This window comes from Vigna unguiculata, chromosome 3 (genome assembly GCF_004118075.2).
Source record: "Vigna unguiculata cultivar IT97K-499-35 chromosome 3, ASM411807v1, whole genome shotgun sequence".
Taxonomy (NCBI): Eukaryota; Viridiplantae; Streptophyta; class Magnoliopsida; order Fabales; family Fabaceae; genus Vigna; species Vigna unguiculata.
In genome coordinates, this window is record NC_040281.1 from 56,761,642 (window position 1) to 56,778,636 (window position 16,995).

At 34.9% G+C, this 16,995-nt stretch overlaps 4 protein-coding genes across 4 annotated transcripts; 2 read left to right on the plus strand and 2 right to left on the minus strand.

Annotated features, from left to right (window-relative positions):
• Nucleotides 1-2,881: 2,881 nt before the first annotated feature.
• On the plus strand, nucleotides 2,882-4,641 carry LOC114176282 (protein ALP1-like). Its single transcript, XM_028061264.1, has one exon. The coding sequence runs from the start codon at nucleotides 2,948-2,950 to the stop codon at nucleotides 4,208-4,210; it is 1,263 nt and encodes a 420-aa protein (XP_027917065.1). The 5' UTR covers nucleotides 2,882-2,947; the 3' UTR covers nucleotides 4,211-4,641.
• Nucleotides 4,642-5,407: 766 nt separating this feature from the next.
• On the minus strand, nucleotides 5,408-8,987 carry LOC114177414 (calcium uptake protein, mitochondrial-like). The gene is made up of 7 exons (XM_028062742.1): nucleotides 8,407-8,987; nucleotides 7,686-7,753; nucleotides 7,334-7,557; nucleotides 7,137-7,220; nucleotides 6,584-6,791; nucleotides 5,976-6,272; nucleotides 5,408-5,889 (listed from the first exon to the last, which is right to left on the minus strand). Exons 1-7 carry the CDS (start codon nucleotides 8,738-8,740, stop codon nucleotides 5,683-5,685), a joined length of 1,422 nt encoding a protein of 473 aa, XP_027918543.1. The 5' UTR covers nucleotides 8,741-8,987; the 3' UTR covers nucleotides 5,408-5,682.
• A 2,091-nt stretch (nucleotides 8,988-11,078) lies between these two features.
• On the plus strand, nucleotides 11,079-12,270 carry LOC114176108. The gene has a single exon (XM_028061039.1). It carries the CDS (start codon nucleotides 11,155-11,157, stop codon nucleotides 12,061-12,063), a length of 909 nt encoding a protein of 302 aa, XP_027916840.1. The 5' UTR covers nucleotides 11,079-11,154; the 3' UTR covers nucleotides 12,064-12,270.
• A 125-nt stretch (nucleotides 12,271-12,395) lies between these two features.
• Nucleotides 12,396-15,654, minus strand: LOC114176107 (protein NUCLEAR FUSION DEFECTIVE 4-like). The gene is made up of 3 exons (XM_028061038.1): nucleotides 14,997-15,654; nucleotides 13,749-14,653; nucleotides 12,396-13,329 (listed from the first exon to the last, which is right to left on the minus strand). Exons 1-3 carry the CDS (start codon nucleotides 15,318-15,320, stop codon nucleotides 12,843-12,845), a joined length of 1,716 nt encoding a protein of 571 aa, XP_027916839.1. The 5' UTR covers nucleotides 15,321-15,654; the 3' UTR covers nucleotides 12,396-12,842.
• Between the last annotated feature and the right edge of the window lie 1,341 nt (nucleotides 15,655-16,995).

Genomic DNA, 16,995 nt, shown 5'->3' on the forward strand with positions numbered 1-16,995 from the left:
GATATAAGAAATGAAGAAACATTTTGAAGCAATTAGACTCTTTGTTATATTTTGTAAATTTTATAAATTATACAAAGTTGTTGGGTTAAAATTCATTTAATTAAAAATTTGTGAGGTTTGATCAATAGATGATTTAAATTTCATTGGGGGAATTATTTTGAAAACTCCTAAAAGATTTTTGTTGGATAAGCAAAATTTTTAATGAGAGAACCAAATTCATTAAGTGTGTTAACACATTTGGTTGGATGAGCAAAATGTTTGAACGAATCCAACATGTGTTTAATTCACTGAGTGAACCAAGTGATGACTAGGTGAAAAAGTATTTTGTGAACTTTAAAAAAATAAACTTATAAATGTTTGTAATACTGAAAATTGTTTATCTTTCACTATTTGTTATATATGGTTAATATATTGTATTTAAATATTATTATAAAGTAATTGATAATTAGTTATAACATTTGAATTGAGTTTGATGTATTTTTATGAATGAAAATGTGTGATGTTATGATTTTTATATAACATGTGAAATATTAAATATAATTATTTTCAATGATGAAATATTTAGATTGTGTATTAAATTTGGGATTCGTGAAGGATATATCCTAACTCTATTGGTATTGAAACCACATAAATGAAAATATCATGCGATGAGAGTTTAATAGATTTATATAACTTTATTTGTTGTATAAAAAATGTGCTTGGTAAGTCATAAAGATTTTTATATGATTTGGTTTGTTGTATAAAAAAAAATGTTTATATTATGTAGTTTACTTGTGACCACAGCTAAATGAAAGTAGTTCTTAAGTGTGATAATTATTAATTATTTACATTTATTGAAACCTCTTATCTTTGTAACATGTTTTTCATTCTAATTGAGTAAGAATGTTTAATTATTTTTTTTTTAAATCGAAAATATAAGGCATTATTAATTTTATTAATATTTGTAATAATTAATAAATATAGTATTTTTATTCTTAGTTCATTTTTTAAAAATATTATTATACTTGTAAATTAATCAAGTAAAAAGGTTATATAAATATGTATGCTTTATTATTTATTGTATAATTATCTGTAAAATACCTAATTAATATTTTAAGGAATTCGATCTATATTATTAAAAAATTAATTAAAATATAAATAAATATTACAATAATTTTGACAATAATATATTAATTTTTCATATTTTATTTAACTATTACAAACAGCGTTATCTAATTATAATACTACTGTAATTAAATTTTAAAGTATTTATAATGTAATTATATCTGATTAAAATGTATGTATTTTATATGATAAAGAAATATTATTTTTTGTTTCAGTATACCCAACCCAACTAAATGGTCGTTTCTAACGATGGTTGGGTATAGTCAATAAGTCTAACATCGTTTGAACTTCACCCGATTTCAAAACGGATAATATCTTAAAAATATAGTGGTTGTTTTCTCATCAAGAATTTTTATAATAATAATGAAAGGAATAGAACAAAATAAAAGAGAGAATATGATGATTAATACTTTGGTATACTATAAAACCGTGAATTCCAAGATTAGTTGCCTCAAATTGCCATTCTTCTAGGATCACAACATGTATAAGGTAAGGTAACACATAATTATTTAAACTTTTTATTATGATAACTTATTGGATAAGACATCTCAAGTAAATTATTGTTTACATAATAATGATGATGGATTTAGATTTTTATAAGAGTTTGCAATGAGTTTGAAAACTTATTGATTTTAAGATATTCTTTTTTTCTAGTTCCACAAAATTAACATAAAATGATGGTTAAACAAAAATTGCCTAACAAGACAAGCACAATGATCATATAAAATTAATTGTGGTAAACTAATTTTGTTTGGTCATCAACCATCGATATCTAATTATAGTTATGAATACATAATGGTACATGATCAATTCTATATATTTTTTTATCAATGTTAATTCTATATATTTTTTATCAATGTAATAACTCTCGCAAGATCTATAAACATAACAACATTCACTCTCATTCACAACTAGAAACAATTATGATCTATCATATGAAAATCATTATTGATATTAGAGCTAGAAAATTTATGATATTTGCATTACAGATGATAAAAAATTCATTTGCTCGGTTCAACTTATTTTTTCTCTAATTTATTCGTATTGAACCTTACAATGTCATCTTCAACAAACATTTACATGTGATCTATGTTTCACCACACTTTAATAATCAATTTTGACAATTTTTCTAATTAGGAGTTGTGGAAAGGACTTAAGATACTATGTATCAAGACTCGCGATAGGATTTGAGTGCTCAGTCATTCAATATTTGATGGGTTCTTTTTGATTGGAAGAAAAAAAAATAGGAGCTAGAAAGGGTAGGTTGAATCTGAAAAGTACTCTGTGGGGGTAACTATTTTAAGTTAATTGCGTATCGTCAAAAAAAAAAAAAAGAAAATGTTATGTGCTCCCGGGAAAGAGATTGCTACTCTATTCGATGGGCCAGGAACAATTTTATATATATTTTTCTTTTATCTTTCATTGAATTTTTTATAAACTATTATAATAATAACAAAATTTTATTCTCAATTAAAATATAAAACTAAAATTGAAATTCAATTCAATTTTTTCCTAAAACTTTTCATAATTAAATAACTCTGTATTTTGTTCTAAATTCAGTTTCTCATAATTTCCTCTTTTTTTAGCTTTTATACCTGAGAGCTAGAGGTTTTGCTAATACAAGTTAAATTGATTTAATTATGGATTGTTTGGTTAGTGACATTTCCCCATTTTACTTTTTTATTAAGTCTTGTTTTAGCTGTCATTTATTTAAAATTTTCTGTGTATAAATATTTATGAGAAGTTGCCAAAAAAAAAAAAGATTTAAAGTAAAAGATGTAGAAAGGAGTGTACTGAAAATTAACAGTGAAGAAATCAGCAACAGAAGAAGAGGTGGTAGGTGATGGCCAAAAAGCGGAAGGGGAAGAAACCGCCCAACGTAAAACACCACCACCAATTCCAAACCCAAAACCAAAACCTCGCCGCTTTAATCGCCCAAGTCACACACACAGCACACTCATTTCTATCCCGCAACGACGTCGTTCTCCTCCCTTCCCAATCCCTCCGTCTCGAATCCCTAATCTCATCCCTCATTTCCCTCTCTCCACACCCCAAACCCTCACCCCTTCTCTCTCCGCCACACCGCGACTGCTGGTTCCGCCGCTTCTGCTCCTTCTCCGATTCCCAATGGCTCAACGCCTTCCGCATGTCCAAGCCCTCCTTCTCCCACCTCCTCCACCTTCTCACCCCCTCCCTCGCCCCCTCATTCCCTCACATCGCCCCCGACTGCGTTCTCGCCGCCGCTCTCTTCCGCCTAGCCCACGCCGCCCCCTACGCCGCCATCGCCCGACGCTTCGGTATCGCGCCGTCGGAGGCCTGCCGCGCCTTCTTCGCCCTCTGCAAGGCGGTCGTCGACAACCTGGGATACCTCTTCGAGCTCCGCACCGGTTCCGAGAGGGTTGTGGTGGGTTTCGGCTGGAGTTCTCTCCCCAATTGTTTCGGGGTTTTAGGGCTGGCTAGGTTCAGAATTGACGATTCGTTGTTGGGCGAAGATGGTTGCTTGATGGTTCAAGCGTTGGTGGACTCCGAAGGGAGGTTCTTGGATGTCTCAGCTGGGTGGCCAAGTACCATGAATCCCGAAACCATTTTGCGTGAGAGTAAGATTTATCACGAGGTTGAGGAATCCAAGGAATTGTTGAATGGACCGTGTTATAATCTCAACGACGGTAATTTGATTCCTCAGTATATCCTGGGAGAATCCTGTTTTCCCCTTTTGCCGTGGCTTTTGACTCCTTATAACAGAGTGAATGAGGAGGATAGTTTTGGCTCGGCGGAGAGGGCTTTCAATTGTGCTCACGGTAATGCAATGGAGTTGGTTGGTAATGCCTTTGGGGGGCTTCGTGCCAGGTGGCAGCTTCTGGCGGCCTCGAGGAAGTGGAAGCTAGAGTGTATTGAGCATTTGCCGTTTGTGGTTGTTGCGGGGTGTCTATTGCATAATTTTGTTGTGAAGTGCAATGAGAAAATGCCGGATGAAGGGGTTGGAAAGGGTTGTTGCTTGGAAAAGGAAGAGGGGTTTCCTGCTTTTGATGGGGTGGGGGATGATAATGCAGTGAGGGTGAGGGATGCACTTGCTATGCATTTGAGTAGGATGAGTTCCAGAAAATGAATAAATGGTGTGGGTGGAATATTAATATATGGTATACGTATTTTGATTGGTCAATTTGTTTTTGGGAATTGTTGGCATTGGCAAGTGTCACTTGCACTTTGGAAACCATGTATGGCATCAATTCCATCATATTCGATTCGTTGCCTTCCTGTAGTATTGAAGGATAGCTTCAGTAGGAAGAAATCTGCAATCAGCATAAATTTTTCAGTTGTTGGCTCCGCAAGTTTCAGATTTCTCATATTACTGATGAGCTGTTTTTAAAATTTGTCACAAAAATTCTCTTCCTTTCGGTGGAAGCCAATTAGAATTTAATTACTGGGTTTGTTAGTGGAACCATGGTTAGTAAGTAGCATAAAATCTTTTTAGTGATTGACACTTTTTGATTTGAAACCTGTTTAGCAAACCATCATTCAGATTTGTACTTGTCATTTCCTTCCACCTCTTGACAACTTACCAGAATTGTCTCCGATGAAGGGGTAAAAACCAAGGTCGCTACTTATATATAGCGATTAAAAAATTATAGAACTGCTGCAATTACATTTAAGGTTAACCTATAAAAACACTGCAAAGCTCATAAAATTTTTCATGAGCTCAGCCTTACTTACTCTTTTCCCATCATACGTGTCAGTTGTAAAGGACACGGGTGGTTACTAAAGAAAAGCAAGTTAACTTTTCTGCTGTAGAGGTCCACAAACAAAAGGGCGTTGAACCTGACAAGTTGTTGTGTCACTTGTGTGTCACATTGAATTATTTCAGTGTGCCTAATCTAGGAAGTAGAAGAGGGACTCTTTCCAAATTTGTCGCTTTGGTTTCAAATGGGAGAATGTGACTTTGTCAAGTTAGTTGTCAATTCCAAGTTCATGCAAGTTATTGTTCCAACTTTTGAAAAGACGTCAAACCACCCTCGGAACTAATTATGAAAAACTCATTGCTAAGTGTAATTTTTCGATCAATGGGTGAATTAGTTAGCGAGTACCCACCAGGGTTGGCAAAATTTCAAATAATTTAGGTGAAGTCCTACGTTAAACTTTAGTTGTAGAAACAGTGTAAATTTGTCTAGATCTTAATACTTGTGGTCCTTAAATAATTAAACCTTTCTTCTTTACTTCCTTTCTTTCCAAAAAAATTGTAATGAATTTGCTGTTTTATACACTGATATTGACCAAGGGAAAGAAATATATAAAGAGCGAGATATAATTAAACTTTTCATAATCGATCTACTCATTTAATGTTAACTCGTATTACTGGCATTAACAGTGAAAGGCAACAGTTAAATTTAAGGGATAGCTGGAGATAGAATGTACAAATAGAAGAGGACTTGGGCACCAAATCCGAAAAACTCCTACACTGTACATTTATGTGTAGATTGCAGGCAGTGATGATGTGACAGCAATGGCAATTCTCCATTTCTACGGGAATGAATCTTCTGCCAGATTCCCTAAATGATGCTGCGCATGGTTGAATGTGTTGCATCATAATTGAAGCTTGGTTGATGAACAGTTCTTTACACAGTTCGACCAGCAAGATACTAAACCCATGAAGCCAGAGCCTGATGTAATATCCTCCCTTCTTTGTACAACTCTCACAAACTCGCTTACACTTAGGGTTCCGTCACGGTTAGCATCAAACACATGAAAAATTATGTCAACCACTTTATCTGTAATACAGACACCACAAACCTGCATGAATAGAACATAACACGCAAGAAGTTATTCGTAAATTCAAAATGGTTTTGATTTAATTTGGCAAAGGGAGATATCAGTACTTGAGATGCTGCTCTCTGAAAATCATTTTTTGTCAACGCCCCATTAACTTTTCCATAACTGAATATGGCCAGAGAAAAGGATTGCAACTTCTTGCGCAATTCTGCAAAATCTTGAAACTCCTTAAATGTAATCCTCAAGTCTCTTAGTTGCCGGTTCCTGTTCAATTCTTCGACCCTATCCAACAGTTTGCTTATGTGATTGACGTCTGCAGATGCAACCAAGGACAGAGCAAAATCTTTGGCTGAAATGCTTCCTCTTTTATTGTAGTCATAATGGGAAAACTCTAACCTTAGGATCTGTAAATTAAATTAGAAGGGCAGTACAATGTTAATCACGAAATATTTTGCTATCTTTAAGGATGCACAGTCACGCCGATTCAAAAACTAAAATTTTCATCAAGTTGTCAACATATTCTGTTGAAGTTTAGTTCAATTTTTCAGTGGACCTTCTAAAACAGAGATCGCTGTCAATGAAACAGGAAGTAGTTCGTACAACGGGAAGTTTATTCTTAATGCAAGACTTCTTAGCCACATTTACCACTCCAACACTTACGACAACAATGAAACATTCCAAAGACAGCAAAGTAGCATATCGTGAACTCACATACCTCATCATGCAGCTCTCTTAAGAATTGAACAAATCTTTCATGTTGTAAGCATGAATTTCCATGTTTGCCGAAAAAATACTCCAAGAGACCCCCATTTTCTACGGAAGCTTTGATGCGAAGACGTCGTCCATCTCTGTGATTGGCCCCTTGTCTGTTTTGTGATCGCATCAAGGCCATCACTTTCTTGAATTCTTGCCTGTCTATTTCACTGTTGACAAACACCTCTTAAAATATTCAGATGCCCAAAACTTAAAACAAAAATCCAAATTCTTATACAGACAGATCTGACTAGTGTAATCAAAAGATGGATGTCCGAATTTGATTTCTTAACCAAGTGATAGTGGACTCTATTGTAAAAGGATCCATATCTAAATTATGGATAGTTTCACTAGTGTGTGTGTGTATTGTAAAAAGAATCATTGATACACACAACACAACATGCCGAAGCTCATTGGAAATTCCATCGAGGAATGTGAAGGCCAAAGCTTCATGCAATTTGTAAATACAGCTTATGACATGTAGAAGGAAGTAGAAGGAAAAGAGAAGTTCCTACCCATTGTTATCAATGTCAAACATTTTAAAAGCCACTGAAAAGCTGGACTCTGGTATGCTGAGGAGAGTAACAAAAAATATATACCTGATGTCAAGAAAGAAGAGCTTTTGTTATCCAAATAACATGGCATTAGTACTCACTCAGCAGTTGTTATGACAGAAGTTTCAAGCAAATAAAAAAGACAACATAATACTCACTCTGCAAAGGAAATGAGTCCGTCATTGTTAGTGTCAAAGAGCATAAAAAATTGTGAAGGTTCACATTGCAACTCTCCCGGAATCTGCTCCCCTCTTAGAAAACCCTCCCTAACACGGGTTGATTCGGAAGGAGGAAAGACAGGAACAATGGCACGCATCAAATCTGCAGGTGTCATAAAAACTTCACCACTAGGGGATCGAACAGATGCAAAGTACTCGAAAACCTGCACTTGACATGGTGCCAGATAAATGAAACATGTTACAGTGACAATTCGCTGCTTTTTAAGCTGAAGAAAGAAAAACAACAACATGACTCATAATTATACAAACACATGATGGCAAGATTGTTTACCTTTTCAGGAGGGCTCTGCAAGCGAATGCGTTTTTCATAATTAAAGAATACTCTTCTTCTATAGTCATCTGCATCAAATCAGAAGCATAACAAATCTAAACATTTGCAACCAAGCAAACAAATTAACAATTAAACTACAAAAATCCTATGCTTTTTGATTAAACTTGACTGTAGATATGACTTTTGAGTTAATTATTACTGAAGACAACAATTTCCAATTATACGTCAATGCATGATTGAACAGCTGTGTAAAGAAGCTTTTAAATTATCAGTATTCTAGTTTTAGTACCCGTATAGCACGTGAATTTACAAAGTTTATTGAAAACTACATATTTATTATGTTAATAACTAATAATATATTAGTTAAAAAAAAACATCTGTCAAAAGATATGTACATGTAGGTAATTTAGTTGCTTTTAGTTGCGGTGAGAACTATCTTCAAGTTTTCTTCGATATCAAAATATTCCAATTAAATTCAACTTCTACCCTATACCAATATTAAAGGTTAAATCAATAAGAAAACATTGAACGTTGCAAATTTATCAGGAAATGAATACATGTCAGGGAGTTTAGTTTCTTGTACATCTTGCTCCACCAACTGAACATGGTATCGTGACATTGCAAATTGAAATTTAAAAAGGGAAATCAAGAGCTATAATCAGAAAACAAATGTAATAAAGATGCAATATGCAACGTAAATGATTGATGAATAGGAGGATACCGTTAAAGAGAAACCTGGAGGGTTTGCTCTGACGCTTTTGTTGGAGCTGATCCTGATTGGCAAAATCAGAAAATGACTGAAGAGAATTGGAAGCAGAAGAAGACAGAGAGGACCAATACCAAAAGCCTAAGGTGGAGGCAACAACCACAACCCCAGAAGTGATTGCTCTAAGAAAGGCCTCAAAGTCTCCGATCCTCTCACCATGTGTGGGCCCAACAAAGGAGCTGAAGAAAGAAGAAGAAGATGATGATGAGGTGGAGCCTTGTGATTGGCTGCAGAACGGCCTTACGTTATGCCGCAGAGAAAGTTGAATTTTCCTACCCAAAGAAAACATGCTAAGGTTGAGTTGGGACTAATGTGAAATTGGGACAACGAGAACACACGATATATGGAGTGTGCATAATGTTATGTCGCTGAAAATGTTGGAAGAGGAATTTTAGGGCGCAATCAGAAAACGTTGGAAAGGAACTGATTCAACATCGAACAAGGATGTAGTTTGTGTACGGATGGAGCGCGAAATTTGTGCTCCTTTGACTCGTTGCATGGTTGGTTATGATTTCTCCCTTCATGCATGGACATGGAAACCCCAATATCCTCTTTCGCACAATTCATCATTTTTAATAAACTACTCTCTTTTCTAATTTTGTAATGTCTCAAATCTCATTATTTTTAATTATATTATATAAAAGTATCGTGTTGCTTTTATCTATAACAATATATAATATTTTCTTTTATATTCACATTTCATATTTTTATTTTTACTCTTAATTATTATTTTAAAAATTAATTATTTTATAAATAATTTATCCGTTATTCTAACTATCTCTTTTTAACTGATAATTTAAAAATATTTTTTAGACTTTTTTGTATTTTGGAGTCCATTTAAAGTTAAATTTGTAAAAATGAGTTCGTTGATTATTATTATTATTTTTTTTTGCAAAATAGGATAAGTCGTCGTGAAGGAAGACGACATTAAAAGTGAAGTCGTCCTCTATCATAAGATCTAAAAAGTGAAGTCGTCATGTACGAGAACGATTCCACTTTTAGAGTGAATAGAAACCGACCTCCTACAACACGGTTTCGTTTTCTTGGGAAAAAAAAAGAAAAAGAAAACCGACATGATGGAGGATGATTTCACATGTAATAGTCTTTTACCATGACGACTTGATCTTATTTTACAAAGAAAAATCAACTAACCATTTTTTCAAATTTGAATTTAAATGAACTCCGAAATATAAAAAAGTCTATTTTTTATCTTTAACAATTATTTAAAAATCATTTTTTGTATATATATTTTATTTTTCTAACTAACATCTAACAATTATTTTAAAAATTAAGTATATATTTATACATGCAAGTTACAAGTTACAACCACTTTGGTTTATTTAAGAAATTGATAAATCATGAATTACATAGTTATTTGTTGTACATGCATCTACTATTGTGTAATTCAACGAGTAGATATCACATGTCAATAATATTATTAATAAATAATCCAAGATAATATTGACATTAATAATGCACAGATTTTGAGATAGTAAATATGCAGAGAAGTATAGGTCTACGTTAAGAAAGTAGTAGTGCTGCGCCCCCTTCCCCTTTCACAATTTTGGTCCATTTCTCTAAACAATCAATTCACCATTAATATCTCACGTGATATCGGTTGGATTCGTAGGTCTCTGTCAACCCCTGCTGCCAAGCCATAAAATTTACAAATCATGATCATAGACCAACCATGGCTACAAGCTTTCAAGGAAACCAAACAAAGTAGATGATGTTTAGGTGTTTTATTAATACTTCATGGCATTTCAATTTTTTGAGACAACAAAACAAACAGTGTTCTGTTCTGATGTTTGTTCGCATGATGTCATATCAGTTGTTAAGGACTGAAGCATGTGCAGCTCAATACCTTGATTTGGACCAAACCAGAGGATGTAACTGCGTACTTTGTAGGTAACTTGTTAACTTGCCGTGTTCTTCGGCTTCTGAAATAAGTTGATGGATGCCATTGGTTTGCTGCTACAGTGGTTTTACCATCCATCTTCTGTCATCAATTATGTGTGGAAGGACACTCGCCCCACCAACTGTGACTTCATTCAACCCATTACTTCACTGCATCATAGCCAAGACCGACATGGAAGCTTACCAAAAATAATTATTCCTGGTCAATTTATATGGCTTCTCTTCCCCTCCTGTTTTTCTTCTATACATTACTGCTATCTAATTAAAGTGGCAGGTATGTGCTAATTGGTAGTAGGTTTACCAAATTCATTTGCCCTAACTACTTTCCATTTCATGGGCCCTTCATGGCTTTAATTAACTTTAACCCATGTTACTCAAATCCTAAGCCAACCACTGTCGTAATCTAACTCACTAAGCACCACAAAGACACACTCTTATTGGATATTTTCAACACAGTTCATGTTCACTCTTGTTACCTACGTAACATGGCTGCAATAGCTTCTAACTTTGAGGATTAGGACCTTTTGTAGTATTCTACTGTACAATGCCCGTGAACCTTCCTTACTATAATATGTCAAAAATCTCCACACACGAAATTATTGGGTGTCTGTTGTCACTCTCAGTCTCAACTACCATCCAAATTTCATCATCACAAAAAAAGACAGGTAGTGGAAGCAATTGGTCTGAAAAAACAAAATAAATAGCCATATACCGACCACATTTATCATTTAAACACTGATTCTCATACTCCACACTTCTCCTTATCTATCTCTCTATATCTATGTGATGCCCACCTCAAACCTTACCATATCCTACCCTTTTCGCACTACCCACATGGACTGGTTCTCCTGGCTATCCAGAACCACTCTAGAACCCTCCTTAATCTACGACTACGGCCTCACCTTCGCACGCAATGAGCTTCAATTGGAAGACGCTTGCTACTTCAACCACGAGTTTCTTCAGAGCATGGGCATCTCAATTGCCAAGCACAGACTAGAAATTCTCAAGCTTGTCAAGAGGGAAGGAAGAGGAGGAGGAAGACGGCCCAAAAACCTCTCTGGGGTCATCAAGAAGTGCCTCAGGAAGTGCATGAACAAGTTTGTTTCTCGTGAGGATGACGGTGATGGTGATGATGATCGCGTAGTGAAAGGCGTGCCCTCTTTGATGCCTGTTTCAATGGCGCCACCTGAGATTAATTGGTACGAAGGGAAAGTGAGAGGGTCATCGGTTGTGAGGAAGCAACAAGAAGGGAGCGAAGAAGAAGAGAAGGCTCTACCTGTGCCTCCCATGTACAGAAGCAGAACCATTGCACTTTCAGGACCTTTGGATGGTAGTAGAATCATGCATGACAAAATGGTCCACAACAGGGCCTTGAAGCTATCTGGACCACTCGATGGAAGAATGCACGAGAGAATGATGATGATCAACTCTAACAGAAGCCCTCTGATACCCAGGTCTCTGGATGCAAGATTTGTAGCCACAGCAAAGAGTCCAAGACTGTCAGGGCATCTCGATCCAAGACCCATGCCCGCGGAGAGCAAAAGCCCAAGACCGCCTAGGCCTTCAGATTCAACAAGGCCCGACAACGAAAGCCCAATGGCTTACAGTCCTTATAACAAGCCCAGAGCTGATTTTGATTATGACGATGACCACACTCTCTGGCCTTCACTGTTTCAGGATCTGAAACCAACTTGATTTTGTCTTTTCCATTCGATGGTGAGTGCCGCTTACATTATCATTCTTTTTCTTTCATAGGTATCTCATGATAGAAACTTAGCAACTACCTATTATCATATGAAATTTTATCTCATGTTTTGCCGCATCGCTTAAACGCCTTGTCCCTGCTTCTCCGACCACTAGTTAATATTTTTTGTTATCCAAGGTCGTAATTTCATATTACAAGGTAACAGTCCCATGTGTAGATGACCAACATTTTAGGTTTATTTATGCTATGGTTTTGTCTTTGGGTAAATATATAAATAGGAAAATATTTACCGTCACCAACACAATGTTGAGATCACGTAATGTATCTCCGGAAAGTAATTAATTTATTTCCTGGTAGCTATTCTCATTCAAAGCAATTAAAGCTAAAGTCCAGATATCACTTTCAGGCGGCACCAAACTAAACCTAAAAACTTACATTTAATAACAACTGACACAAATTAAGCTCATTCGTTGTATAGTTATCATCACATATATTGAAATAAACGATTGTTCCAAGCATATATGACAGATTAATTACCCTACAGATAACGTTATCACACATATCCTTCACTTTATGAAAATTCTCAGTGGTCAGAGTCATATCCCAACATGTTCACACGTTTGAAACCAACATCTCTTGCCTGATGTCTTAGATTGTTTATCAGCATTGTTGAGAATGTAATGGCAGACCAGGAAAAAAGCAGCTACACAGGTTTGTCTATAAAATAAACTGTGTGGGGTGCTGTATCTGTTATTGAAGTTGAGTACTTTTAGTGGCCTGAAGTCTGAGGTAGCTTAAACGAACCCCCAGAATAAAGCATTTGGTAAACGGGCTTAATTCTTAAAGTCAAGATAATGCTGGAGAGAGTACCCGCAACACACACACCAGCCAGAGTGAAAAAGGTTAGCTGAAAACAACTTGGACCAATACATGCGACACCTGAACCAATGAGGCCTTCGCCATGTTGTTTTGCTGCCTCGTTATCATACACGTGTCCTGCTAGAAGAGCCGAGAAAAGTAATGCACCAAGTGGATTCCCTAAGCCCATGAAATTGCTCAACAAACCGAAGTGTTTCAAACCAAATAGCTCCGAAACAGTGGGAATCACTATGGAGAATTGCACGCCATAGCAGATTCCAAGAACTGCAATTGCGGGATAAAGGGTTCCCTTGATAGCATATGCAAAGAGAAGGTACAAGAACATCATAATTATCTGCGTGCATGTCATCCAAATTGTCCTTGGAATCGTTTTTGTCCTGCAAATTGTCAAAAAACAATTCTACTTTATTCATGCAAGGTCATTCATTGTTACATGTGTATAAAATAAATTACAAGTGTATTTAGTTTTATAGTAATTGTCTTAAAAGTATATCAAAACAATTTATTAATGACTGATATGCAACTATAAAATTCTAAAAATAAACATCCACTTCAACTCAACACCATCACTACCTACTTTTACTTTCACAAATTAGAAAAGTCTACTTTATTTAGCATCTAAAAATAAACATACACCTCAACACAATTGCTACCTACTTGTGGTGGGCAAAACAGTAAATTTTTGGTGCTAGTCAAAAGTAGCACGGCATCGAATTTTCTGAGATGATTACAATGATCTCTTAACTGATATGGGCGCGAGAGTAAAATCTTAACTTAACAGAGAATAATTACTTACCTGACAAAATGTTCTGAAACAACTCCTCCACCTAGCCGACCCACAAAATTGAAAAAGCTGAACAATGACAGCAAAACAGTGGTGTCTTCCATACCTTGTGCAATGCCTATTTGAGCCAAATTATTGAGAACAGTAACCCCTGTTCCAACCCCAACAAAGTAAACAAAAAACAGTAGCCAGAAATCTGCTTTTACTAGAGCCTCGGTAAACTTAAAATCTTCCCCTCTCTTGGGCCTTCTCTTCTTCCTCACTGCCCCCTCACCCTCAGCAAGAAGCATGGCCACCTCAGCTGAACCATCCACATCATTAAAACTTCCAAGGCCACTGGTCGATGAAGATGATAACAAGGGTTCTGTGTTGTCCACCTTGCCATCTTGAACCAGAAAGTCGGAAGATCCAACATGTTGCTCTGGTGTTTCTGATGCAGATGCTTTTCTGGGACACAGTGTCATCTTTATAGGGATAGCAAGGGGAGCCAGGAGAAGGAGAATCATCACGGCCAACATAACAAATGATACTGTATTGCTCATGGGGACAAAGTTGTCAAGTATTGTTGTTGCAAGTAAGTATAAACCCAAGGCTACACTAGCACCTTGGATGAACAGAAAATGCATGTTTTCAGAAGAATCTTCACCGGAAGCCGGAGTGCAAGGCCGAACAAGAAACATGGTACTGAAGCATAGAGCAGGAATACCAATGGCAAGGAACAACAGGAAGTTGGGTGAAGAATTATGAAAACCCACGCTGTAAATTTCCGTAAAAACTGCAGCACTGAGCCCCGAATAACCTTTCAGGACTCCTGCAACTGTGCCTCTACTGACAGGGAAATTTCTCATGTTGGTGACTAGAATAGCAGTAGATAACCATGCACAGCTGTTGGTCGCTACAGCAAGTGCAAGCCATAGCTGCAACACCATACATAAAAAGAGATGATTATGAACTAAGCCCTTTCTATCCATAACAATTGTTAAATGAACCAAACAACAATACATTGAAAGGAAAACTGTAGATTGAGAAACATAAAAAACAATCATGAGATCTCAATTTCAAACAAGCTATAGAAAATGTTCAATACTGTAGCTATTCTCATATAAAAGTCCTTATCCTACATAACTCCTTTCATCTTTGTCTCAGATCATGATTGTCTAAAGATATCAAATACCCAGCAAACAACAAGGCAATAAAACAGAACTGAAAACATAAAATTGTTTATATAAAGCGAAAAAGATATGAAGATGAAGAAGTTACCACAATGAAAGGAACGGAATCAAATGTTTTGGAAATAGCAAGCCAGAGAACACCAAAACCAAGGAATGATAAGAGAGCACCAATGAGAAGAATGAGCCAAGGGGGGAACTTGTTGCAGGCGAGACCAGGAAGAATGCCAACGTTCTCACCAATATCATTGGCAACACCAAGCAGAGTGATCTGGCTCTGGTTGAAACCCAAAACGGATTTCAAGGAATGAGAGTAGAGAGGGAAAGTGTAGCCATTTCCTGAACAAATCTGAACCCACACCGCAGCTCCAAGTCCCACCCAAGGTGGCCTTTTCCCTCCCTTCACTCTCAACATTTCCCTCACTTCAGCTTAACAACAGCACACACACAACACAACACCAAAGGCCTTTCCTTTACAAAATGGAGAACCAAAAAGAAAGCATATGGTCAGAATAAATCAGTGTGAGAGTCAGAGAACGAGATAAATCTGTGATGGTCACTGTGGTCTACTACCAAAACCGGGCCAAAACATCACCACTACAAAGGTAAAAAATTAATATTTTATACAATTTGTGTCGGAGAAAGGTTTTTGATGAATTTATTTTGAGGAAAGTCATGATTTAAATATTCTCTCAGCTGGTTCGGTTTAGGATTGATACAGTGGTTCTTTCACGGTTCTTATCGATTTTAGAAATTAAAAATTTCCTTAAATTCTGTGGAGAGAACGTGTTTGTACTAATTAATTGGCTTGGATACAAAAGTGTTTTAAACTTGGTTATGGTGTTGGTGAAATGCACCTTCCTTGGAAGCTGTTTTTCCTGTGCTTAATTTGGTTTCTTTATTTTTTGGGGCACTACTAACACGTCTCATGTGATGTGTAAAGTGCTTTTAGGATGCTTCGTATTCGTATACAATGGGTGGTTCTTTGAGGTGGTGTGATCAATCGCGTTTTTGTGAGGTTGAGAGACACATTTCTTCATCAACACACTTCAATTTCTTAAAGATGGGTCATTATTGGTTAAAGAATGCAGTTTTTTAAAAGATAATGCAACTTTTCTTTCCTTTGGTCTAAAGTTTTACATTTCAGGCTCACTTAAGAGAGGGAAATGAATCCAAAGTGTGTAAAAATATCCCTGTTTTAACGGGCAATTTTTTATACAATAAGAAATAAGAAAATGAAGCTAGATAATATTCATTTTGATATTGTTTAAATTATTAAAGTATTTATAATTTATTAAATAGTATTATATATATTCTTTTATTTTTTTTCTCTGATTTAATTATTTGATTTATTTTATATTTATAAAATTCATTCATATCTTTAACGTATTTTATCTTTTATCATAATCTTAATTAAATGTTTTTTTCTTTTTTGTTGTTATATTGCTCAAATAATATATTATTAATTTTAGTAAATAAAATATATTTTATTTATTGTTTATATTTTTCTTATAAAAATATTTGATTCTCAAATCCCTAATTTACTAATATAAAAGGTTAACTAAATAATTTTTATTATCTTTCGACATTTCTACTATTATGATATCTTGAAAATTTTCTCAAAAAAGTACTTTTCATCTAATGATATTCATAACTATTTGTTTTTTTATGCAATTTTTTTTAAAACTGTATCAAATCATTCTCGAAACAATTGTTTCTTATATAATTATTTTTATTTTTAATTTATTATCAGAAATATATCTTTACCACTATAATTGTATAATTGTAAAAAAATGTTTCTTTTAATGTAACATAATAATTTAATTGTTATAAAATTTATTTACACCATCCAATATATATTACATTTTAAAAGATTAAAGATTTATGTGTAAATTTAAATTATTATTAATTTAATAATTTTTTATGTACAATTTTGTTTAATAAAATTTCATTACAATTTGAAAAAATTTTAAAAAAAGTTTAAATATTTTTAAACTTGAATATTTATTTATTTTATTATTTTTTCAATTATTTTTTAATTTATTAATTTTGTTTAATTAATGATTACAAAATTAATATATTTTTTGGTT